Source organism: Parambassis ranga, chromosome 4 (assembly GCF_900634625.1).
Source record: "Parambassis ranga chromosome 4, fParRan2.1, whole genome shotgun sequence".
Classification (NCBI taxonomy): Eukaryota; Metazoa; Chordata; class Actinopteri; family Ambassidae; genus Parambassis; species Parambassis ranga.
This window is the reverse complement of record NC_041025.1, coordinates 10,210,751-10,235,855: the sequence shown is the minus strand read 5'-3', so window position 1 is coordinate 10,235,855 and position 25,105 is coordinate 10,210,751. Positions and strand designations below refer to the sequence as shown.

The window sequence follows — 25,105 nt, the reverse complement described above, 5'->3', positions numbered from 1 at the left end:
TGTGGGGCCGGGGGACAAGAAAAAAAGCACATACAAATACTGCAATAATAAAAGACAAAAATATTGCGGTTAAATTCTGTGTTCATACCAGAAATAAAAAGGCAACTTAAATCTAAGATATACACTTACAAGATGTAATATAGGACTACATGCAACGATTAATTTAAATGTTTTAAGGTCTTGTATATAAAAAATAATACTATAGAGAGCCAGAATGCTTTAATTGTGAGCAATTAAGACTGATTAAACGAAAAGAAATCATCGGGACAATTTAAAACAGTTAAAATCTCCATTAAAAACAGTTTCCACTGGTGGTCTGCTGATAAACCTCAAACTAGTCTCAACAAAAGTCCAGGAAACTGCATGTAGTGTCATACATGTGCAGACATATGTACACATGCACATAACCTTTACACAGGAAAGTGCCCTTGGCAAGAAGAAAAAGTGTAAAAAAAGGAAACTCTTGACCATTTTTAAGTAGCTAGGTTAGGATTTGGTTGCCCTATAAATTGTGTCTTTCCCTCTTTTCTCTCCCAACGACACTAAAACAGAAATAGTAAGGACTTTATTTTTTTATAACAGCCTGATCCAGAAAGCTCACTCTTAGCCCTGAACTCATACAAGCAATGAAATGTGGTAGAGATGTAAACATTTTTAGACCTAACACAGGACTAGGAAAGGTTTGGAGTGATGAAGAAACACATAAAGGAGGAGAAAAGAATCAGAATTAAACAGTTAAAGAGCACTTGTCTGACATTCACATTCTGACTCTCAACATCTTTATACTCAGAATCAGATGGACTAAAAGTTTGGTAACCAAAATTCTCCAAATTCATCCAAATGGATATCAGCTTACCTTCATATTCCCTTGATGTTTTCCCTTTTAATTAAAGGTGTTCCCTCATACTGTGCAGTGTTTGTGGGATTACCTACAGGTAGGGGTTGTGTCTAAATCCAGAACAAGAAGCCAGCCTTGTCTAAACAGATTAAATATATTTCTCTGTCAGCCCAACAAACTAACACATCAATCCAGTCAGAGCCAATGTGAACGATCAGAACTAACAGGGTCAGACCACATTTCCAAGCACAAAGTTTCACATTCTTTCAGACTCGAGGACACACAGTAACAACAGGACAGTAAATGATGAATATAAGACAGAGTCGCTGCCAGCAGCTTCGTCTATTCAGGCACTGCATGAAGTTAAGTGGTGCCTAAAACAGGGGGAAGAAGACTGAAAAGAAGAAAAGGCTACTAAAAAACAGGCCCAGAGACGAAATGAATATATGGCTATGTTACAGAGTCATGAACAGGTGCAGTATGTGATATGTTTTCTATTTTATAAAGTCTTTTTGGCTCTGTCTCCTGTATTTAACAGACTACAAGACAACCACTACTCTTTCTGTGTCTCTAGAGAACAAACACATGCGAGTGACAAAAGGTGCAACCTCTGCATTTGCCTTTGGGTCTCTGTTGAGTAAGTCTGTCAAACACACATCAATCTCATTTGAGGACCAAGGTGCAACATTTTTTCACATCTTGAGTAACCAGTTCAACTTTTTAAAACTACTGTAGTAAAAAATCAGGCCTGTCTACTACAGCTGTTACCACTGCACAGCCTGAAATAGACAGAACCTGAAAACAGTCAAAACGGACGCCAGGTTTGGCTTCTCCTTTTTGAAATACAGCCAGCTGAACTGTCCATGTCTGTTAACTGCCATGTGTAGCTTCATTTTAATTTGGGTCAACGTAATTCTCTCTGACGCCAGCAGGTGGCATCGAGCAGTGCTACTCCTTAGGAGGCACATTTGGAAATGAGGACAGTATTCAGTCAAGCTACACATGACATTTAAGTCTAAAAACTGACTGTTTAGTAGATGAACTACCTGAGCTGACTGCAGTCACACAAATATCATGACATGAATGTGTCACCTCATCTGTATATATCAAATGTAATACAAATTCTCTTATTCTATTTCATTAATTTGTGGTTATAAAGATATTGCTTTGAAATGTTTCATCAAATAGCACTCAAGAAATGTTTCTTACTGTCAGATAGCAGGTTTTTGTCTCCATTTTAGTCTAGATCCCTTCCCTTAAAGAAAATGACTGCTATTCTGAAATCTTCTCCAGAACTCCTGGTGACAAAAAGAGCTCATATGTGATGACGATGTTGGAGCTGAAGGTGAAAATGAAACCCCTTGGCCTACTAAATCTACTCCCTCTTCTCTCCTTCCCGGCCATCAGTCTTTCTTAATATTAGTGTGGTAAAGGAACGAGGACCTCAACATAGTTGAGAGGGAAGAATCCTGACTGGCCGTTGAGCATGCCCTCGTACCAGTTCTCATCGATCTGATTGGTCAGGGTGATGATATCGCCCTCACGGAAGCCCAGCTCTCCCTCGTTCTCTGGCTCAAAGTCATACAGCGCCTTACAGCTTGGTTGTTCTGGCGCTGCCAAGACACAGGAAGAAACATGTTAAGAGTTTCAGTGTTAGAAAAGGATATCCCGCTGTACACTTTGTACAGTGGTCCATGCATTAAATATGTTAGTAAAACATTAATATATGATACATGCAGAACAACTTTGATGATAAATTGAATCTTTGACTGTCAACTACAACTTCCTTTGACACCATGTTTCTGTAAGGCCTGTCGCTCCCCCTCCTCCGTCTGTTTCTCTGTGACCTCACACAGATCAGCCGAGGAGAAGGAGCTACACACACAGACAAACTAGGCTTTTTTTGTTGCCAAACAATTTTCTCATTGTATCAAGTTCACCCAGCACACTGCTGGGCAGGCTAGAGATGGGAAAAGCTTTGGCCACTCATTCTGTGTATTATTTTACAAGGGCAGAAAAATAAAGTAAACAAATGACATGAGTCCAAATTTGAAGCAACATTATCATAATCTACAAAAGAAAGTTTAATTAGAAGATGAAATTATTTAGTTTGTATTGGATCAAAATCAGTTTTTGTCACATGTCAGAGAATCTTTTCTTACTCTTTGCTTTTCACAATGTTTTAGGTAAAGTGTAATTGTTCCCTCGTGTATAAACAGATGAGAAATCTCGTTCCCCTAAATAATGCAAAACAGTGGTGAAACAGAAAAATAGAAATTGCTATTACAATTACTGTGATAAACACTCAACAGGGGTTACAACTAGGGTTCATTTCACTAATGTTAATACTAAATGAAATGCCACCACAAACAATTATCAAAGATTAAGAACACTATTTAGTTGAACAGTACCAAGAATGTTATCTACTCACAAGAGGCAAATTAACATATAAAACCATGTTACAGATTCATGTTATTGATTTGCTGTACTCAAACTAAGCAGTAGCCTGATACCAACAGGCCTAATTTCAAAACATTTTACTCTGTTTTTAATCAAGCAATTATCAGTCACAAAAACAAATTTAATAAATACATAAATAAGAGTAGTACAGCAAACAATTTATTTGGGCGTAGCTAAAACCAACGATAAAAAATATTCTTTTAGTAAGTCAGGTTGCAGCATTTAAAGACAGGATGTGGAGCTGAAACCACATGCAGGTTGTTATAAACCTCTGACTATGTCTAAACCTGTGAGAAGCAACGTTTGTCCAATGCCCTTTATTTCACACCAGAAGCTATGCACACAAACACAGTGGCCCACTTCAAGACCATGACACCAACTGTGACGGTTAAAAGTGGCCCACACAATTTGTGACTCACACAATCCTGGTTTCCGAAAGGACAATCTGGCCATGTGAAAAAATGACTCTGATGATGTCACAGGAAAGGGGAACAAGGTCATTGTGAGAAAGACTAGCCAGATGACAGAATAGGACACACACACACACTGTCCCTCCACCCCCTCACAATGACAAACATGTCCATTTTCTCATGAACTATGCGTAGTCTTGATATTTACAAAGTCAATCATTTGGTAAATGCCTTACAGGGCCTTCAGAGGCTCTCTAAATGATAGCATGCATGAGGAAGTGAGGAAGAGATGCATGCTGGACGTGTTTCACATATTTCTGCTTAGTGGTACTGATTGGTTGCAGTTGTTGAGCAATCATGTTGGCAATGAGGAGAATTTTTGCTCAAAAACAGCTGCATGTTCTGTTGTTATTGGAGCTCTGGTCTAACAGCTCATCTTTACATATCTTATGCTGCTCTTTTGTGTGGCACTGAGAAGAACGCAATTAGTAGGAAGAATACAAATTGATGAAGGAGAGAGATTTTTTTCAAGATGCCAACACAGACAGGTTCAATTAATTTTTTTGTAATTTTGACTGATCTCCCAAACAAAATGAAATATTTGGTTATATTTTACCTGAGTTGCGTGAAGGTGGAGGGGCCATTGAGGTTGAGTAGCCTCCATTTGAATGGTTGTTGTCTCCAAAGTCAAAAATAGGCTTGGGTTTTGGTATGTACTCACGACGTGGTCGAGACTGAGCTTCACTCATCCTGTGTAAAAGAATTACAAGTAACATGTTGGAGAATCAATACCGAGCTGAAAGCTGCAAAGTCAGATGCACAGTTGCTTTCACACTGCACCTGTCTCGGAGTTTGTCAGAAAGCTCCTCAAGCACCTGCACAGCTTGTCTGTGGTACTGCAGCTGAGACTCCACCAGAGACGAGAGCTGGCTCACCTGCTCTATCTACACACACAGAGCAATATTTAAACACATCACATAGTTACTATTATTCCAATTAATGATCACTCCCATAATGTAAATGAACATAAAATCTTCAGTAACTGTGTGCAGGTAGTTAATGCACACTAAAGATACATTACTGTGAAGGTATCGCATAACAAATAATTTACACTCAACTGACAGAGTAGTCCTAACCTGCTTTTTTGGACCATTCAACCATGCCTTATGATGTAAGCAAGTTAAATTCTTTTTGGGTTTATATGAAGGCAGTGGGTAAAACTGATTCAGAAGGAAAGTCACTGAGCCAGAGCTGACAGAGGCTTTTCAAAGAGCATCAACTGGCCTCATGTTTTTATGCTAGAAATTGGTAGTAGTAAGGAACAATATAGCATCCATCAATTTTCTAAAGCGGCTACATCCTGTACCGTGTTGCGGAGGGCTGGAACCTATCCCAGTGTTTTATGGGGCAAGAGGCAGGATACACCCTGGACAAGCCGCCAGTCTATCGCAGGGCTAGCATACAGAGCGAAACAATCATTCATGCTCACTTCTATGGCCAATTTAGAGTCCCCAGTCAACCAAACATGCATGTCTTTGGAATATAGGAGGAAGCCAGAAAATGTGCAAACTGCACACAAAAGTCCCCAGCTGACCAGCAGATTGAAGCCTTGCTGTGAGGGGAGAGTGCACACCACTGCACCACTGTGCACACCCACAACAAAGCAGTAAAGAAATAGAAGGGAATATGAAACAGTCAGACTTCTTTCCTAACAGAACAAGTCGTGCTGGTATTGTAAGCATCATAGCAAAACACTGATTTGCTATGATGCAATAATTGACTACAATGAATTTGATTATAGTCTTAACTACTACATCCAATAGAGACTAAAGGATACAACTGTGCAGCTGAAGCTATTTCAAGACACTAATATCTCCAATGACAGAATTACTGTGCTTAATAGGTGTGTTTTATCGTTTTCAGGTGTAACTAAAGAGCATGTTTGCCCTGTGGGTGGGTGTCTATTTGTCAGCCCTAAGTACAGCACTAAATGTTCCACATTGTACAGTTGTGGTAGAGATATAATAAGGCTCCGGCAGAAAATAACTGTAGTTGCTCTTTAGTATGTTCCTGATTAATATTTTAAAAAAACAAACCTTTAGAATAAAAGAACTGGATTTGCTGTAAATGGTAAATAATGAATTACGTGAGTAGTCTGCATGTCTACAACATGTAAATGTTTTTTTCGACTGCGTGGGTAAATGTCACAAATTCTGGAATGCCTTCATAATCCATCCACTGTACATAATTGAAGAAAGAAGCCACAGAAAGAACCTTGACTGGAAATTGTTCTCCAGATTACAGATGCAGACATGACACATTAAACAGTAGTGAGTGCTCACATCAGTCTCCAGCAGGTTGTACATGCTGGTCTCGGCCACTTCCTTTGACTCGTGAAATTTCTCCAGGGCCTGTCGAACCTCCTCATCTGGGATCTTGCCCTGACGCTTTTTCTTATAGTCATAGTCCAGTCGACGGCCTTCCAGCTTCTTCAGGTGGTGCTTAAGTGGTCAGTGACAAAATTAAGTTGGTTTCTGGTATCTAATTGTCTGATTAAAAGTGTTACAAAACGTCTTTACTCAAAGATTTGACAAATAAGTTGTAAATGAGAAATTAAGTATCATAGCAACACCACAAAAGTACAACAGGTACCTGTATCTCTCTGAGGTCTTTGTCACAAAGCCCTTGCAATGGATCAATAAAGTTCTGTTTGACATCGATGTCTAGAGAGTCTTTGACTTCTGCCAGTCTCTTCATGGTCTCCCCTGCGTCTACTAGAGCTGCCCCTGGACCACACAGACAGAGATTTAAAGTTCAGTGACAAATTTTAGTGCAGTACCACAGAAAAGCTATCGCTATTTGTTCACAAATAAACAGTTTCGCAACGAAACCGCACACAGTCAAAACATTTCCAGGACAGTCTTTTTATTGGCAACATATAAGCAAAACCAATAATCACACACAGATGTTCCTCTGCCAAGACTTTACTTCCCTTAACTAGATAATGGACACACAAGCACACATATCTTACCAAAATTAGTGTCCTCTCCAAGTTCTCGCCCATACTTGGACATACACTCTCCTAGCAGGCCCTCAGCCTGAGGATAGCCCGGATTTTTCACCTGACCACGGATCTTAGACATGGTGTTTAACATTGACAGTTTAGCCCGAGACGCTGTGGAAGTGAGAGAAAGAAAGTTAGAATGTACTGATTGATTTAAATTTATAAATTAAAAGGCAGGTTTTTGTCTCACCTGGGTTGGGTTGCAGGTACTCTGATGTTTTGGAGATCACCTCCACTACTGCTTTACTGGTCACATCTACTTTCTACACACCAAGCAAACACATATCACAGGTTTACAGGTTTACAACAGCCACTAGTCACAGAGAGCTAAAATAAAACAGGAGGTGAAACACTTTGTTAACGGATTGTTAGTTAAAAGCATTTAAAAAGCATCCTTTAGTATTTTCTTTAAAATAACTTTTGACACTGCACACAGCTCAACATTCTGGACCTTTTTATCATTAATTGTTTGGTCTGTACTAAAACAGATAGTAGTGTAACATGACCACGGAAAGTTACAAAATGTGCAAGTTGAGGCCAACAGCTTGCTTGTTTTGTCTGCCTCACTGTTAAAACCAGAAGACACTGAGAAAGCACCCTCCTTTGCATTTAACTTAAAATACACTTGTTCATTCACAATTTCAGTGTTGGTCTCTACTTTGCTCCAAGAGGTGTGCAACATGCAAGATATTCCAGAAATTTTGCCAATAAAAAAAAACAGAAAGACTCTTCTTTTACCCGTTCCAAGTCTCTGAAGTCATCATCTAGTTTAGTTCCTTCTGCACCTCCAACTTTCTCACTAACCATCTGCAGAGAGAGAGAGAGAGAGAGGGGAAAATAAAGGAAGATGAGAAAGAGTTCAAATTCAGTAATGCTGCTCACAAGGTTTATATTTGAGTGGGACACAAGCCCAAACACATCTGTAATTTACAAATGCCTGCTCTGTGACCATGCCATGTGTGAAGCACAGCGTGATGTTGTGTCATGTGTTGTGCAAGTACCACCTTTACCCTAAATTCATGGCTGACTGTTGAGTAGGATGCAGAATAACCCATAACAATCAATCAATAGCCTACAACTTGGACATCCTGAACTGTTATGCAAAGAAAAACAGCAAACACCACTATTTCTCTTTTAATCAGTAAGCTGCAAGTGGAGAAGGCAAATGCTTTGATCTTGTCAGTTGAAAGGTTTTGTATCTGGTCAGATCTGTCAGCATGTTTAAGTCAACAAACAAAACTCTACTGCTTTTTTAAAGGCGTAAATGAGTCACACAGAGGTGTGATTACATAATAATAACTTTATACATAAAAGTGTTATTCTCACTTTGTGAGTATGTATTATACTTAATTCAGGTTGATTCCTAAAGATCCTGAATGGTGAATCCTTGAGCTACATGGCTATGGTATCATGGCACCAGTAAGATTTTTAAGCCACTTTTTGTTTTCTTACTGTTTTACTGCAGACCAGTTTTAAAAAGATAAACTCTAAACGACTTCTTTGTCATCACCTACGATTCAGTCCATAATACCCTAGTAGTAATAAAATGTAATGTTAATCCATCTTGCTTTTGTGCATTGACGTTTTTGAGGGAAGCTGTAACAACCTTAATGATAATATTTAAACAGTTTAACTCTCCCGGTTAACAGATAGAAAAATGCAATAGTCTGGACAGTAAATAAAACAGAATAAAGACATAATCGTAAACTATTTGAAATAAATCTTCCCTGACACTAATTCACAACAGCTCTTTTTAGTCATTTCCTATATGACTCAAAACATTTGTTGGTGAGGTGTATGTGTTTGCAGAAAGAACTTGAGACATACAGATTAAATAAATTAGAATTCTTTGCGAAATTAAAAAGAATATGACTATACCTCAGCAGCAGCTGACAGGTTTTTGCTCACCAGTCTGTGGTAGCTACGCTACTGCTGTGTCTCTACTGTATGTGGAAAGCACATGACAGAGGGGCCTTGAGGGAGATAGGTCACAAGTAAAGACACAGACACAACTCGCAGCCTACTGAGCATTTGACTCCCACCAAGAGATATCAATCTGCATTCCTAAACCTTTACTGTTATATTTTAGGACAGAACAGCAAAATGAAACTAATGACTGAGAACTTGTTTTTCTAAAAAAGAATTACAGTAGAGAGATTAGTTTTTCTTAGTTTTGACACCTTGTTGGAATTATGTGTTGATGTTTTGGAAATATTAAATGCACATAACAGTGTAACATTGTTATTTACATGTACTCAAACCTAAGAGAGAAAGACCAAAACAGCCACAAAATACTATCATACTCCTATCATCAGGTTTTGGTATAAACAGCTCATCATGCTACACAGAGGGATAAGACTATAACAGGTATTCTTTTGTCATAATGACTGGGTGTCTGTTCACAAATCCTAGTTTAAGCTTTTGTTTGGTTTTAGATGACATGAAGATTGCAAAGCCCAGGAAGCTGATTTATACAGTGACCTAGATCAGAACATGGGGAGAACCACATTATGTTTGTTTTAGCAAGTTACAGTATAACTCACACTATAGCAGACATGCCTTTTGCTGTTTAAGCCACCATCTATCTATTAATCAAATAAAGGTTGGTTTCCACCTCTAGCATGCTGACAGGCGCCTTCAATGCAAATGCCACTGTCCCTTAACTTTCATTAAAATGTATTAGTAAGTGATCAATGTTAAGCATAATAAAATGTAATCTAGGATTATATTACAGGCCAAATGTTATTCCTATAAACCAGCTTAGTCAAAGATAAAGTCTGCAGCAAACTGTAATCTACTTTTTACAAGTAAACTAATCCTTCCTGATTGTCTTAACACCTAGTGAGATGTACAGTTTGTGTTAGACCAGCACGAATAACCGGAAAGATACTCCAGACTTTCCAGAGCTAGCAGAGACAATTGATTTGGCCCTGCAAAAGGTAAATAAATAATGTAACCAGACAATGCTAAAAGATACGTTTTGTTTCCTAGAAGCCCATTTATCTCAAGGTAAGGTTAAAGAAGACTCAGTGTTTCACCCAGGCACTAATATCTAATCTGTGTTAGATACTGCAACATCCTGGTCTTTGTGCATCATCTATTACGATCATACAATTCATTATTTTTTCATGATGTCTTACTGTGTTTGGCCACGTAAGCATACCAGTACTTATCAGGGACTGTCAAATGTTGACAGATTTTGATACTTTTGGTTTGAATCCAAATGATACTAAATGATAAAAACAAATTACCTAGAAAATAAAAAAACAAGGATGTGTGAGCTAAAAGACACAGATAGGAGCTCTGCAGCCAACTCCCTGCATGCCTCCAGCAAAGAAAAACTGAGCTATGTCGCCTTTTATTGACTCTCAGAATTCTGGCAAGAAAAGAAGCTGCAATGCAGTCAGACAAAGGGAAAGCACACTTTCCTCCTCCTTCTCTGCATCATTCCTTCCTTCACCGTCTGATGTACTAATCCCAATCTCATCCTCACAAACCACTGTTGATTAATTTCATTACAGCAAGCACATTACAACAGTCTTAACATCACAACACTGAAATGTTGTTATTTTTTCTCAAAACCAAAATCCAACAGGGATCTGAGTCTGTTCCTGACAGGAAACTGGGGCAGAAACCAAATGTCTTTCCTGCTTAGATCAGCAGGGGTAAGAAGAAAAGAGACTTTTTTACGGTCCCCTCCCATGACTGGAGAGAGCTGGTCCAAATTAAAAACATTCACACCAAGGTTTAGTCAACAGTGAACTGTATGATCTCTGATTTTTTTGTAGGTTTTGTGGCTTAAACATATTGATCTGGCTTGCGTGACAAAAAACAGATACAATACACAGCTGTAAAAAAAAGGTGTCTCCGTTTCAAAGCTGAAATATAGTGTGCAACTTACAGTGAGAGGGGAATTTCTATAAACAGCACAAATGATACACGTAGATGATTAAATCTTTCCTCGGGATTAAGCTCTACTTTTTACAGTAAAACGATGTTTTTTACTCTCAGTGCCCTGACTCACCGGAGAGTCCCTAAGGCAAACACAGCTAATGTTTACCACAGACGAGTACTCTGTGAATCTGAAGTGGAGCACTGCGGTGTAACATAAAGGAAACTCTGAAATTCAAACAAACCACCATCAGCACAATAACAATAAAGTTACATTAACCGTAGTTAGCATTCTGGCAAATATTGTTCATTTTCACGCTAGTTGTTGCAGAACACACAAGTACCACAAACAAAATAACACTAACATTCACAGACTGACAACAACAACTTTGAAGCGGTGCCTTCCTGCTGTCTTCACACACTGACGGCATCAACTTGCATTTACAAAGCGTTATAAACATTAGCTCATCCGCTTAGCTGACGATGCTAAATTAGGCTAGCTGCTACATGACAGTTAGCTAGCAGTGAGGGAGAAAAAAAGTTTTGCAAACCTGGCTGGCTTTATAAAACTGCTTCTTCAAGCCCGCTACAGACATCTTGAGCACCAGAGGTCTTCAGCTTCCAACGGAGGTGAAAATAGGTCGCGATATACTACGAAAACTTAGCGATACAGTTTATGAGAAAATGGGCCAGTGCAAAAAAAAAATGTTTCGGGGGAATCATAGGACTGCACAACCGTCACTCCAAGTCAGGACACGCCAACTGACCACGTCCACGTCGAGAGGGGTTCTTCTTCCCGCTGACTGTCACAGGGGATAACGGAAGGGAAAACGTGCTAAAACTCGCCAAAATCTACAGTGCTGTATCCGGAACCGAGAGGGTTAGTAGAAACACAAGTGTGTTGTACAAAACGAGCACCAAATCTGCACTAGCCACTTCTAAGAAATCAGTTTTCCGAGTAAATATGAAGTGAAGCTGTATGGATGTAAAGTTGGCGCACACTGCCCCCTACAGGAAGCAGCAGGTAGACGCTCCTCTGAGAAGCAGTCTGAGATGGGGCCTTATTACTAAGTATGGTCTTGAGGATAGAACTTAATTTTCAGTGCTTTACAATGCAATGTATGTTTATAATGAATCAATATTATTATTTTAGTCATGTATGGTTCATGTGGTGCCCCTGAGTCCTCATTCTGTGGGAGATAAATTTGAAATAAATATGAGACCAGTACAATAAAAGCTTCCCAAATCATTACAGTAATATCAACATGTCTTCTCCCACAACAATAATAAGCAATAATAACAAGAGTAAATGTAAGGTCAAGCCAAAACATGTTCCTTTTAATTGTAAAAAGACTTTTATTACATTCTTTTAATCCACATATAGTATCACCATTGTGCAATAACACTTCACTGTGTTAAAACCTCTTGGGCTTTATATCCATATCATAAATTATTTCATATTAAAATCTATTTTGATTTAATAATAATAATCTTAAAATAGAGTGAAAATATCATAAACAGAAGGATCATGACAAAAAGAGAAACTTTTAGGGAGACATTTTTTAAAAACGCTCTTTTTAAAAAAAATAGAATTACATCTCTCAAGACAAAAAGGACACTAAACTGATAAGAAAAAAACAGTACAATGAAAGGATAAAAATTAAGAAACAAAAGATCACAACAAAACCAACACAAGATTTCAGAGATTATAATCCATATTTTATATTTATTTTATATATATATATATATATATATATATATATATATATATATATCCTATTTAATCTATTACTCAAAAACTCAAAAAAAGTCTTGCAATAATGATATTTGACAGGGGTAAAATCTTTGATACTTCTGTAATCAAACATTCACGAACATGTACTGTACACAGTGATCAAGGTTTAAAGGTCTTCTATTTTGGTGCAAGGTGTCCTGCTAGCTAGACTAACTGCAGACACTGTAGGACAGAGAGCCCAGCTATCTCCCTGAGTGATTCTGAATGGAAATGTGTAGTGTAGACCACAGTATTGCCTCAGGGATCAGTTTTAAGCCTGTAGTACACTGATTTTTTTTTTCTTTTTTTCTTTTGTAGGAAATCAGCTCACATTCTCAGGCTTGACACACAAAGTATTGCACTTTGTTATAATCTGTAAAGGCCACTGGGCCATCTGCAACAGAGACTGACTGACTGACTGTGTATCTGAGTTTACTATGGTGCTGGAGTGCTTTTGAAACGCATGGCAACGAAGGCCCCAACATACTGAGAACAATGGGAAAGACATTATTGCACAATCCCACAATGCCACTGTCTTAAGTACCAAGACAAGGGTAATACCCCTTCACACCATGTGAGATAACATGGTGTATGGGGAACAGCACTGTCCCAGCAGTGCAAAACAAAACTAGCTTAAATACTACATAGACTGACGTGATTGTCTTCAATGATGAAGATAGAAATAACAGTGTTTCTTCAAATTACTTAACTAATTCTGCTTAAATGATACAAAAGTGTTTCATAGAATCCAGTATATCCTCCTGCTTCAGAGGTTTAGTCTTGACACACCGCATGTGACTTCACTCCAGATAGATGTGTATCTATACTGGGTTTCCTGGACTGCTCTGCAGCAGTCAGAGGAGGTCCTCAGTACAATATCTACTATAATTTTTGTCTTCTGTCCAGTATTTTTTAAAGAAGCTCTCTTAATATAAATGCAGAAATACTGACTCAGGGGGGTAGCTGATGGCTCTGTCAACCCTTTACTGTGCCATGTAGTGTTTGTAGACAGTGAGGTAGTAAGGGAGTGGGGAATAAGGAATAGAAGATTTAATTCTTCAATCAGAACACCTTGGCTGCTACTGGCAGCATAATCTGCCCGACCCAAAAAAAAGTTAAAGTTGACGCCGACAGTAAATCCCCTATTACTGTTGTCTAAGAAGCTTAAATTACACCGTCGTCCACCTGTCCACTTTCTATTCTTTGCCCCAGATGTTTGTCTCATTTCAGCACTTCTGTATTCCCAACCTCCTGGTTGAGATGGTGCTTGTGCAGAGGGAGCTGAGGTGTGACAGTACGAGCTGGTTCATCTTCAGAGCACATAGCTCCACAGGGGTCGGCCTCCTAGCACCTTAGTCATACAGCTTGTCTGTAGTGGTCCAACATTTTGGACTGCTTTAAAGTTTTACAGATGCAGGTTTGACTGTGAACCCATAGATTCTTGTGCCAAGAGTTCATTTTTGGATTCTAACATGCAGTTGTAAGTGCTGATTATCCTGGGCAGGCAGGTTCTATATGAGAGACCCGAGCACAAGCACATTGCCTTCCTCCCCCTAGTTCTCATCAGTTGTTATAGATGGTAAAGATGTGTATACACACACATGTAAAGAACATCTGAAAATATTCTTACTAAGTGGCATTTTTAAAGGAAAAAGGTATTAGGACTGAGGTCACTGATTGCATTAAAGAAAAAGAAGAGTTCACATACATCAGTGTCTGATGGTGTGCTGGTAAAATACCTACAATGATTTCAGCATTAAGTGCTATGTTTTGAGTTATAAGGGCTGATTATCCTGATTTTTTTTAATTTGAGTAACAATCTTTCTATCCCAGAACCCCAGAAAGGGCAGGCAGTTTCTACTTGAGAGACCTGAGCACATTTCCTCCTCCTCCTTCCTTCATCACTTAGTATAAATTCACAACTTCTCTTATTATACATGGTTATATAGATGCTGTGTTTGTGTGTATATATATCTGAAAATATTCTTACTCTCTAAGTGGCATTTACAAAGGGAAAAGGTATTAGGACTGAGGTCGCTGATTGCATTAAAAAAAATAAAGAGTTCACTTACATCAGTGTCTGAGGGTGTGCTAGTAAAAGCATCTACAATGATTTCAGCATAAGTGCTATGTTTTGGGCTCTGTGTGCAGGAGTTTTGTAGGTGCATGGCAAGAAGCCCTGAATGTTTGCCCATGATTCGCAGTTAAAAAAAACTTATCTGTTTGAAAATTTGATCATGGTCCCTTTAAACAGTTTGTTCAGGTTACTAAACTGCAAAATATGGGTGCTACAAAAAATACTGAATGAAACGATAAACTGTTACTAGACTGACAACTGAAACAGGCATCATTACTGCAAATCTCCACAAAGTGGGTGAGGGTTTTAAGTATGTACATTCTATATCAAGCCTATGGCTGTGCTGAATGGGTAAGGGAAAATGGGTTACATTCAACAATAGCTTACAGGAACTGTGAGAACATCAGATTCATATTTGAAAGGAATTTAACTTGAGAGGTTTAAGGTCTTCTGATAGGAAAATATTATTGAGAGTACAAATGATGTAGGCTACTTTAATCATGTCTTTAACTCCCTAAAAAGGAGGTAGCATGCACTGATTGCCAAGCTGCAGGTCCTGTACAGTTAAGCAGATCGGACTGGCTTGCAGGGCAGTGAAAGCTACTCCACAGGGTTGGGAGTTCAGAGGTGAGAGGAGTGTGTGCTAAAGTGTAGCGTGCAGGATTGTCATTTAGCTGCTGGTTGGTTTGCCTCAGCTGGTCACACATTTTTATCTTCCTCTCCCTTTACCTCAATGACACTGTTTGAATCAAGCTATTCAGCTAAATTGTGCTAGCCCTCTGTGGAGTCTGGGAAAGTGATTTCACTGCCAAAAACTTCCCTGTACAGAGGAGGAAAGGTATATGCTGTCTCAGGGTGAACTAAACGGAAAAACTCAAGTTTGTCGATGTGAAGGTTGCAAATGGACCTCATTATGGGAAGTTTAGCCACCATCTAGAAAGGAAACACAGAAAGAAAAGGAGGAATAAGAATGACAGGAATACTTCCAAACATACTGATACAGCAGCCCAACAACATATCACGTCAATTATTTTCATCCGTGTGACAAAACAGGCTTTTCACCTTAGCTAGTTTCTCTTCTGATGCTCCGTCTTTTTGTAGGCAGCGCTGCAGAGCCACGTAAACTCTCTCCTGCAACTTTTGGATCTTCTGGACATCTGTCAGCCAAGGCCGGTCTGCAGGAGAAGGTGGGGACATGACACGGTCAATAATCATCATATAGTAAGCTTTACAATGTACAAATATATAGTGTGATGGAAGATGTACCATTTTAGGACTGCAATAACCAATTTTAGAATCTTTTTTTTAAATCTTCAGCAGTACAACTTTGCTAGTAGGTTTCAACTTTGAGAAATATTCTGATTTACCAAAGCAGTCTATTAGCTGCAAAATAATAAATGTATAAAATAGTTCAAGACATCAGTGGTTAAAAAAATGTTGTTTTCCAGCATTTGTGCATAAAACATGTGCAGCAGCTTTAACAAGTAAATGCGAATGTGATTTTTAGTTTTACTAAATCTGATTTTTACCATAACCAAACAAATAATTATAAAATTTACAGCAGGTGAAATACTAGGTTAACTACATTAGGAGATGTGTTCTCACCCGGTGAGAGCAGCACAGCAGCAGTGAAGAGAGCCATCTCTTCCTCAGACATCTGTAGACGGCTCAGGCTTTTAGCTAAGTCAAATGCAGCATTCACAAGGTCGTCACAGCCTTGAGGAGAGGGAAAGAAAAAAAAGTGTTTAAAAACATGAACTACTGACTGTGATGATAGTGAGACAGATGAAAGAGATAAAAGTCTGATCTAAAATTTCTGATTCTTTGTAAAGTTTGTATGAGACAGAGTAAGAGAGACTCACCAAGAGCTTTGAAAAGCTGAGCAGTGGCAAACTTTCCATCAAACAGCAATGTATTATTGATGGGGTTGTAGGCCCGACACATACGGATCAGAAGAACATCCATGCATCCTGTGAACACACACAGAAAAAGCAAGTTTTAAGAGGAGCATCTAAATGGATGCTGTGCAGTAGACCTAAGAACACACAATATGTTTGGACTGCTGTGATTTAGAAACAAATGCTAATTCAGTATGTTGTATGTGTAATAACAATTCAAAATGTATTTAATTATATAAGTATAATTTCTGGGTAAACATATGAAAGACAGCAACACTATGAATAGCTAAATAAATGTGGATAATATTGGATAAGTCCCTGGATCCTGAAACTGAAAATGTTGGCTAGACAGAGCTCTTTGATCATGTTTTGTTGTGACAGATTGTTTATGGGTGGCACCTTTACAGGTTTCTCAGTGAAGCATTGAATTATTGTAATTACATGTTGTATAACAAAGTCTTTGTGTGCATGCTCTTATAACCTTTATAAAATGAAAACAGATGCTTGGATGCCACTCAAAAAGCAATACATTTATTGCTTTGGCTCTCACCACCAGAAACACTGGTTTTAAATTTTCAGTACATAAAGACACCAGCCTCATAGGCTGAGGGCCTTTACAGTAGGAAGATCAGAGAAAGAAGCACAGAAAAAGCTGCATGATTTAAACAAAGCCAGCTATTCTTTGGAAAAGCAACCATGCACCTTTTCACAGTCACTCAGCAAACATGTGATACTGAAGTCCTGTGAAGTCAGCGACCACTTCAGGGTGATTTACGGTTCACAGGACAACAACTTTCTTTATCACAGCTAAAAGTTTGCAAAGTAACAAACATACACACAGAGCTTGTTGTGGAAAATGTGTAGAACAGATTTTAGCCCACAGGGTGTGTGTATATTGGTGTCATGCACTGACCTGCTTTGAGGAGTATAATCTGATCGTTCTGACAGAGGTCCATGAAGCCAGTGATGCGCTTGGCAAACTCTACCACATACTGGATTGCATTGGTGATGTGAATGGCGCACTGTTGCCACATCACCTCAGCTGACTGCAAGAGGGAAAGCCAGACAGGAAAATACTATGAACAACTGAATCACACTAGTTGTATGTTATTGTTCAACATGGTTTGTCTCTTTGTAGATTCAATTTCATACATTTCTATTAGTTCTGTGTCCTTGATTAGCGAGACAGTAAAATAAAAAAGTGTTTGCGTGTAAGAATAGTTTTTTTTGACAATAGTGACATTCTGCAGTCTTTTATTTATGAATTTATTTCTGATTAGAAGGATCAGAACTTAATTTAAAATCAATAGTTTTAAATGGCTTATTTCTTGTCTAAGCTGTATAATTTGAGGCACTCGTCATATCTTGCAATGCAGTTCATGATAAATGCAGGAAGTTGGTGGAGAATTGTACTCTGGACTCTTGTAATTGATGGTCTCTTCAGTAGAAAATTAAACATTTACCTTGGTCTGGTATGCACGTGTCTCTTCTGGACTATACAAGGTCCATGCCATTCTCTTCAGCTCCTCTGTGCTGTACTGGCTCGTCTCAATATGGGACTTCACCACACTCTGGGTTATACGATCTGAATGGAAGAAATGTTTGGAATACATTTTGGAATGTTATTAGAATAAGTTAAAACCAATTGTAGCTATTAGCTTTATCGACTGTAATACTGACCTATATCAAGCAGGGAGCAGCCCTCAGGCAGTGGGTTGAGGATAGCATGTGAGAAAAGTCCAGAATCATGCAGCAACTGGTACTCATGCTTGATGCTGTGGTTGCCATCAACAAAGTCCAAGTTGGTCTGTTCTGGTGAACTCTGAGAGGAAGAGCTGCTGCCTGCGCTTCCACCCAGCATGTCCAGGTTGCAGTACTCTCCACCTGCATCCTCTGGTGTCAGTGGGAGGTCAAAAAGCAAGCCCTCAGGCAGTGTGGTAATGTCACCCAGATCACTGAGTGTGGCGGCTGAGCCTCTTCTGTAGGTGCGGCCGTGGTCAACCAGGTCACTGTTCTCCTCCTGGGCGCCAACCCCTGCACACTCCTGGGACTGCTGGTGTTTCTGGACCTCTGCATACAAGCTGTCCCGCTGCTTTTTGGACATTCGGCCAAACTTCACAGCTGTAACAAGAGGATATGAAGACATAAAAATGAAACGTGAAATCACGTAGGATGTAAGCTGACAAGGATTGCATGACTCATTCATTGTGATAAGCAAAAAGTGGGAGGTGGAAACTCTGAGTTGATTAAATATAGATCGAGTAACTGAACTCACCATCACGGCTCATGCCCAGAGCGAGACACTTCTGCAGTCTGCAGTGCTGACAACGATTACGGTTGGTCCGGTCAATTAGGCAGTTCCTTTGTCGTGAGCAGGAGTACATAGCATTGTTCTGCTGGCTGCGTCTAAAGAAACCCTGTGAACACAGACAGACTGTGAGCATTTGAATTCTTTGTAGATCATGGAACGCTTTGATCAAACTCTGAATAATTAAGCTGTGGTGCTGACAGCACACTGGATACCAGTTTTTCCTGTCTTTTATCTCTGTAACACACTATTGCATGGATATGTTGCTCACCTTGCAGCCTTCACAGGTTATGACACCATAGTGAATCCCTGATGATTTGTCCCCACAGATTTTACAGGGGATTACTTCTATTTGAGCTGTAGAGAAAAGAATGGAGAGAAAGGATTTGTTAACAAATGTAAAAAACAAAACGAAAAATAATATAATTAATTAGTAATTGCTGTCATGTATTACAGCAGTCATAAGAATAGCTTTCAATTCAACTTAATATGATTTCATCAATTCATGCATTTGTGAAGCCAAGCTGCCTCTCTAGCTTAAGACTTTATATGCTTTATATAGATATTTTTAAGTTTCCTGGATAATCAAACAACTCAGTTACAGACATGGAGTGGAGTCGAGCAGTAACACGCAGGATATTATACACAATGGACTTCCAGACATCATAAAAATAGTTGAGTGCCAGTTGCAGAGGCATCGGCTGGCCTTTCATGTTTGGCTGTGAATAAAACACCTCAACCATACCAACCAAACAGGCATCTTACAACAATCTATCGATCACGATTTTTAACTCAAACCGAGGCTTCACTTTCCTGTTTTTTTCTCACATATCCTTTTAGAACATGTACACGTAACAATATCTGACATGTAGCCAACAATAAAATGGACTACATTTGTGATAATGTTACAGGACAGTAAGTGAACACGAGGTGTGTCAGGAACACACAAAAAGAAAAGGTGTATACAATATACACCTTGTGTCCATTGTGGAAGCCCAAGCCTTCTTACTCAGGAACAGCCTGTTCTTTTCATTATGTTGTTTATCTAAGTAGCTGGGCCTCCTCAAGCCCAGAATAGCAGGTCAATTGCATTAGCTGAGGCCCAGGGTTATAAAGTTTCACAGCTCTCCTTCGCCGTATCACTCCTCCGGTTGGGATGGGCACAATGTTAGTAGGTTAACAAAAGGCTGTGCAAAAGTGCTGCACCAAACCTTTAGAGGCCTGCAGTTGTATGCCACAAAACCAATGCAACTAACTGTTTAGGTGTAAATGGTGTGCAAAATTTGATTTGCCTATGGCTCCAGGGCATGCCAAACAACCCCTAAACCACTTTTGCTATGTCACACAGAGTATTAGGTAACCTGTAAATCACAGAAAAGGCTTTGCAGCTCTTCAGAAAATTGCTTTTTTCCAAAGGCGCTTTTATAAACTGCTCACAACCGGCCAATCACATGAGTCACTGTGTGTGGGGAGAGATCTACGTCATACACAGAGGCAAAGCAAAAGAGGTTAGTGACTGACATTACACTGAAAATCTTGACTGCACACTGCACTGCATTTTCAGCCTACAAAAGCTTTTTTGTGCAGCGCAGGTGAAATGGCAAAATAATCTAGGTTTGGTAGTGTGTGCTGGCCAATTAATCGCAACAGAGGGATATAAATAAATAAAGGGCAATGGAAAAAAACCCTTTCTCCATTGCTCCCTTTATCACTCCCCCTTTGGAGCCTCACCCCGCCCTTCAGCCTGTTATATAACTGCCGTCTGGCCGCATTCCATGAACACACTCATTCAAAGGTGGTTGTCCTGGCAACAGTGCGCAGATCCTCCCTCACCCCTCAGCGTTCCCATTGGCTTGTGAGTGGGAAGCGTTTGTCTGTGACTCGCTGCCTCACCTGCCAGTCAGCTGAGCGGCACAGTCAAGCCCAGCAAACAGGAGCTGCTCCACTGACACAGTTTCCCATTCAGCGGAGGGGGAGGTGCTTGTGGTGGCACCCTCACAAGAAACACAATCTGGTTTCTTGCAGGTTTTAAGGTGGAACTAATCCTGACTCTGCCTGTAAGTAAGGGGAGGCTGGATCTCTTCTTATGTTTGTTTGAAGAGTGAAGAGTTTTGATTACAGGGGGATGATCACCTTAAAACTCAGCTTCAAACAGTCCCACTGGACATTTTACAACTTGTCCAGCAACATCTGGAAATATTTCCAAAAGCGTCTAGTACAGTAAGCTGTAGGACAGACAGACATAGCTAATAGTAGCTCCTAACTTGTTGCAGCATGTCAAGTATTTGAGTGAAATTTCAGCTGTGAGAGTTGAACCGTAAATCTATTTTTACTCTGCTGCAGTTGGCTGCTGCAGTCCTGGTCTAATGGCTTATAAATGTTGCAAAATCACAACACTGCACTGGAGTGCACACTGTTTAGAGTAAATAACAGCATATAAAGGGACCATTGCCTAAAAACACGCCGCTGTTTGGGGCTGTTCAATTTCAGGCATGTTGCAACATGAGCATGAACAAGAGATCCATTATTCTCACTCGTATTTACTTAAAGAATTTTTATTAATCTTTTTGCTATGCTTTTTGATATGTGCTTAAACCCTACAATCAATATGTTTTTGACAGAGGAGTTTAAAGAGCAAACACAGGCGTGAATTCTAGCTCACACTAGTGTTAGACTTAAGGAAAAAATATCCAGTCGATCCAACCACATGACCAACTTAATATATCTTATATATTAAGTTTTATGGTGTGGAAAATCACATGCTATTATTACATTTTGGAACCTTGGAGCAGAAAACAATATGTGGTAAGCACCACTAAGAACCTTTAAACTCAAACATATGTAATCTTAAAGTCATTTCAGTGTCAGTCTGTCAGTGTGTCGCTGTGTCTGTTGGCCAGCGCTGTAAACTGAGGTAGACTTTGTCCTCTCATCCCAGCTAATCAAACAGAATCCAAGGTGCTATTTGCCTTGCATTTTACCTTTACCTGGCACACTGTATATTTAATCTACATCTACGTGTACTTCCTAGGGCCTGTACAGGTCAAATGGCATAAATGCTGTATTGCGCAACATACAGTATGGTTGGGTTACAGACAGAAGGGCTTGGCGAAGCAGTTATTTTAATAAATACAGTTGTGTCTACTTCAAACATCTGCCACTCTTATCTCCTAATACGGGGCCCCAACTCCCACCTGTTTTCTATACCACTTCAGTGTGAGCATATTTTCGTTACCCTGACTTGCCTAAAGATTATAATATAAAACAGAATCTTTACTTTCTTTGTACTTGTAATACAACAAAATTAGGTTCAATCATTAGGGTGCAGATAATATAATAATATGAGAACTAAAACTGCATGTTTTGGAAAATCACCCAGCAGATGCAGTTAATGTGCAATTAAAGGGCTGAATTGAGCATAAAGTTGATTCAGCATCGTACAGTTATTTAAATCATGTCCGATGTCTTGGTCAAATGTAAAGGAAGACATCTGGCAACGTGCATTATAACTAACTAGCACTTATCAGCATCAGCTCACAAACATTATGTCAGCATGGTGTATAAATATAAATAAAAACTATGCAAACCATATCCATTTTCTCTGTTAGACTATTACACTTGCACTGCTTTAAATCTCTTAGAGTAAATATTCACAGCTGAACAGCACTGCTGTGCCTGCCAAGAAACCAGGACTTGTACTCTGCACTGCTGTAATCCTGCACCATTGATCAGAATAGATAAAGTGGATTCACTTGACTGTGCTGTGCAGCACAGCACTACTCGAAGTCTGGACCCAAGAGGGCCTCTGCAACACAAGCAAAACCAGACTGAGGAATTCAGTTCACAGCATGTAATTTTGCATGCTGCTCGAAACCGCAGGAACAAATTTAGGACTGTGCTACAGCAGCCACAGTCACCTTGAATTAAAGTCTCTCTACTCAGAAATCCATATGCTTTATAAACAGATAGCACTTATCAAAAAGACCCTGAGTCTAAGCAAGATAGAAATATTATATTAGACAACCATTGTGTGCGTTACAACACAATAACTATAGTCATAATACACAAAGGGTAGCGATATAGATGGTGGCATTTCGCCTTTTGGTTGAAAAGTTAAAGCTTATGATAAAGGGAGAGGAATCTTTGCATGCAGCTGTCAGAGAAAAAGGGCACCTTGACACATACTATAACTTACTGTGAACTTCCCCAAGGCTGCACACTCAACAGATAGAGGCTTTGAGGCTGAGCTAAGCACAGCGGCATATCTTCGAGTACAGAGAGCAGCCCTTCCCACTTTACTGCTATCATATCTTTGATTTTGGCTGCGACTTTGCAGACAGAGGCATAAAATCTAAATCTGCTTTATTGAACTTTATTTGATTACACTGCAATTTCCCTGTCTGACCTCTAAGATTTTTATGAAAGTTTATTTAAAGATTTATAGGAGCAACCTGTAAGTACAAGAAAACTGCAACTGTAACATCAGCTCACACAGAGGTACTATGTGAGTCCTTATATTTATATTTCTCTTTCTTAATACTGTAAATTGACACTGTCAAATATGTGGCGTTTTCACTAAATCAGATTGACAAGCTGTGCTTTACTGGAGTGGCATACATGCTGGTTGATGTAAGTAACCCTAGCTGGCAGAGGAAGCTGAGCTTAACTGAACCCTGCTGGGCTTCATGGTTAAATGTGGGCTTGCTGTGCCCATATCCTGTTTGTCACAGAGTGGTGTGGTGGTTTGACATTAGAGCAAAACATAACAAAATTTACACTGGTTAATTTCACTGTAAACAAAAACAAATATTGTAAATGTGATTTGTAAATTAAATCTCTGTCACACAATGAATGCTAATGCAAAACCAATAAAGTTTGCTTTGTCAGTGCAGCTGAGGAAGGAGCACCTCCCTGACAACTGACTTTAAATTATCAACAATGTTTCATCAATAATGATGACAGTCTCATGGCTCCTCCACCCGCATACGCACACACACTCTTGCACACATTTGCTGTAATCCTCAATGACAGAACTAGGTCAATGGAGCACCTCCTCTCTCTCTCTCTTTCTCTTTCTCTCACTCCCTCCCACCTCACACTGTCTGCCATACTTCTGATTGTCAAAACAAAAACACTCTGAATGTGAACTATAACAGTAAAAACACCAAACCATGAACACACTCACGACTCATAACGACACTGTAACATTTTTTAACACTGAGACTCAAGTGTCAACAGTAAAACCCTTAAACCATTATCTGAGTCACCTAAAGTGATATTCAATCTTAAAAGTATTCAAATCTCTACAATGCTGAAAGAAATGGCAACACATCCATAAAAAGGGACTACTTATTCAAAGTAAACAATCCCTACTAAGAGATTTTTATGAGGCTTGACAGCCTCTGAATCACTCCGCTCACTGCCTCCCTTCCCTCGCTCTTACATAACTGGAGTCGCTCACTGGCAAAAATAAAGTAGCCGCAGCTGCAACGCATTCCTCCTGCTACAAGCAAAACTAAAGTGCACAAAACACATCACACCAAACACTGTCATGCGTACACGCTTTAAAATGTATCTGGAATTATAATAATGAAGTTTTTAACATTATATAATCCACATATTTAGCTTTTATCTTCTGTAAATAATGACAAACTCTTCAATATGACGCACTTGGAAAACGTACGGAACCTTAAGAAATACATTTGTTTTCCTGCGCATGTATTCCGCGGTTATTTGACTGCGCGCTTGCTGTCAACGCACTTTCAAAGTCTTTCCAGCACGAAAGCAACCGCAAAGTTGCCATGCAGGCTACAGACAGCAGCTGTCACAGGCAAATTCAAACAAGTGTAATAATTCCCACATGCTCACCTCTCATTTTCGGTGGCGAAGTCTAACCAAGTCTTCGGTTCATACAACTCCAGGTGAAAACGAAGCCAAGAAACACAGACAGCGACGCGCACGTATTCGCTCCAAACCGGAGCAACTGAAAACTGTCACAACGACGAATCCTCATATGGATTTTCTAACCTTTCTACAGACGTGCGGACCCTGCAAACAAATAACAGCAACCTGTCACTGAACACCGTGGAGATAACAGCCTGGCGCAGCGGCTCCTGTTGTCGCAGCTCTCTCCGGCTCTGTCTGAGTCTCGCACTAACCTAGTTTCGGCGCGTGGACTACACATGATCCTCACCCCGCGGTCCGCCCGCCTCGTGCCCCGTGAGCTGACGCGCGCGCCACCCCCCCGCGCGCTTTAAGGAGGCTCTCGCGTGCGTGGGAAAGTGTGGCAGTGTGTCAGTTCAGACCGACAGTCAACCAGCGTGGGAACTATTTAATAACAGGCGCACATTTATTCCCTGGCAGATCATTTTCCTTCAACCTGCGG

At 39.7% G+C, this 25,105-nt stretch overlaps 2 protein-coding genes across 5 annotated transcripts; both read right to left on the bottom strand.

Annotated features, from left to right (window-relative positions):
- Nucleotides 1-550: 550 nt before the first annotated feature.
- sh3gl1b (SH3-domain GRB2-like 1b) lies at nucleotides 551-11,259 on the bottom strand. Of its 4 annotated transcripts, none has more exons than XM_028403681.1 (10): nucleotides 11,215-11,259; nucleotides 7,511-7,579; nucleotides 6,963-7,035; nucleotides 6,740-6,883; nucleotides 6,361-6,494; nucleotides 6,051-6,209; nucleotides 4,549-4,652; nucleotides 4,325-4,458; nucleotides 3,718-3,765; nucleotides 551-2,451 (listed from the first exon to the last, which is right to left on the bottom strand). In XM_028403681.1, the coding sequence occupies exons 1-10, from the start codon at nucleotides 11,257-11,259 to the stop codon at nucleotides 2,258-2,260; spliced, it is 1,104 nt and encodes a 367-aa protein (XP_028259482.1). In that variant the 3' UTR covers nucleotides 551-2,257. The 4 variants fall into 4 exon arrangements, with proteins under 4 accessions (XP_028259482.1, XP_028259483.1, XP_028259484.1 ...); XM_028403682.1 differs by lacking the exon at nucleotides 11,215-11,259 and adding an exon at nucleotides 7,704-7,739; XM_028403683.1 differs by lacking the exon at nucleotides 11,215-11,259 and adding an exon at nucleotides 7,655-7,678.
- Nucleotides 11,260-12,478: 1,219 nt separating this feature from the next.
- rorca (RAR-related orphan receptor C a) lies at nucleotides 12,479-24,920 on the bottom strand. Its single transcript, XM_028403809.1, has 10 exons — nucleotides 24,589-24,920; nucleotides 18,992-19,077; nucleotides 18,688-18,829; nucleotides 18,093-18,533; nucleotides 17,876-17,997; nucleotides 17,326-17,458; nucleotides 16,377-16,484; nucleotides 16,120-16,230; nucleotides 15,577-15,689; nucleotides 12,479-15,447 (listed from the first exon to the last, which is right to left on the bottom strand). Exons 1-10 carry the CDS (start codon nucleotides 24,593-24,595, stop codon nucleotides 15,286-15,288), a joined length of 1,425 nt encoding a protein of 474 aa, XP_028259610.1. The 5' UTR covers nucleotides 24,596-24,920; the 3' UTR covers nucleotides 12,479-15,285.
- Nucleotides 24,921-25,105: the final 185 nt, after the last annotated feature.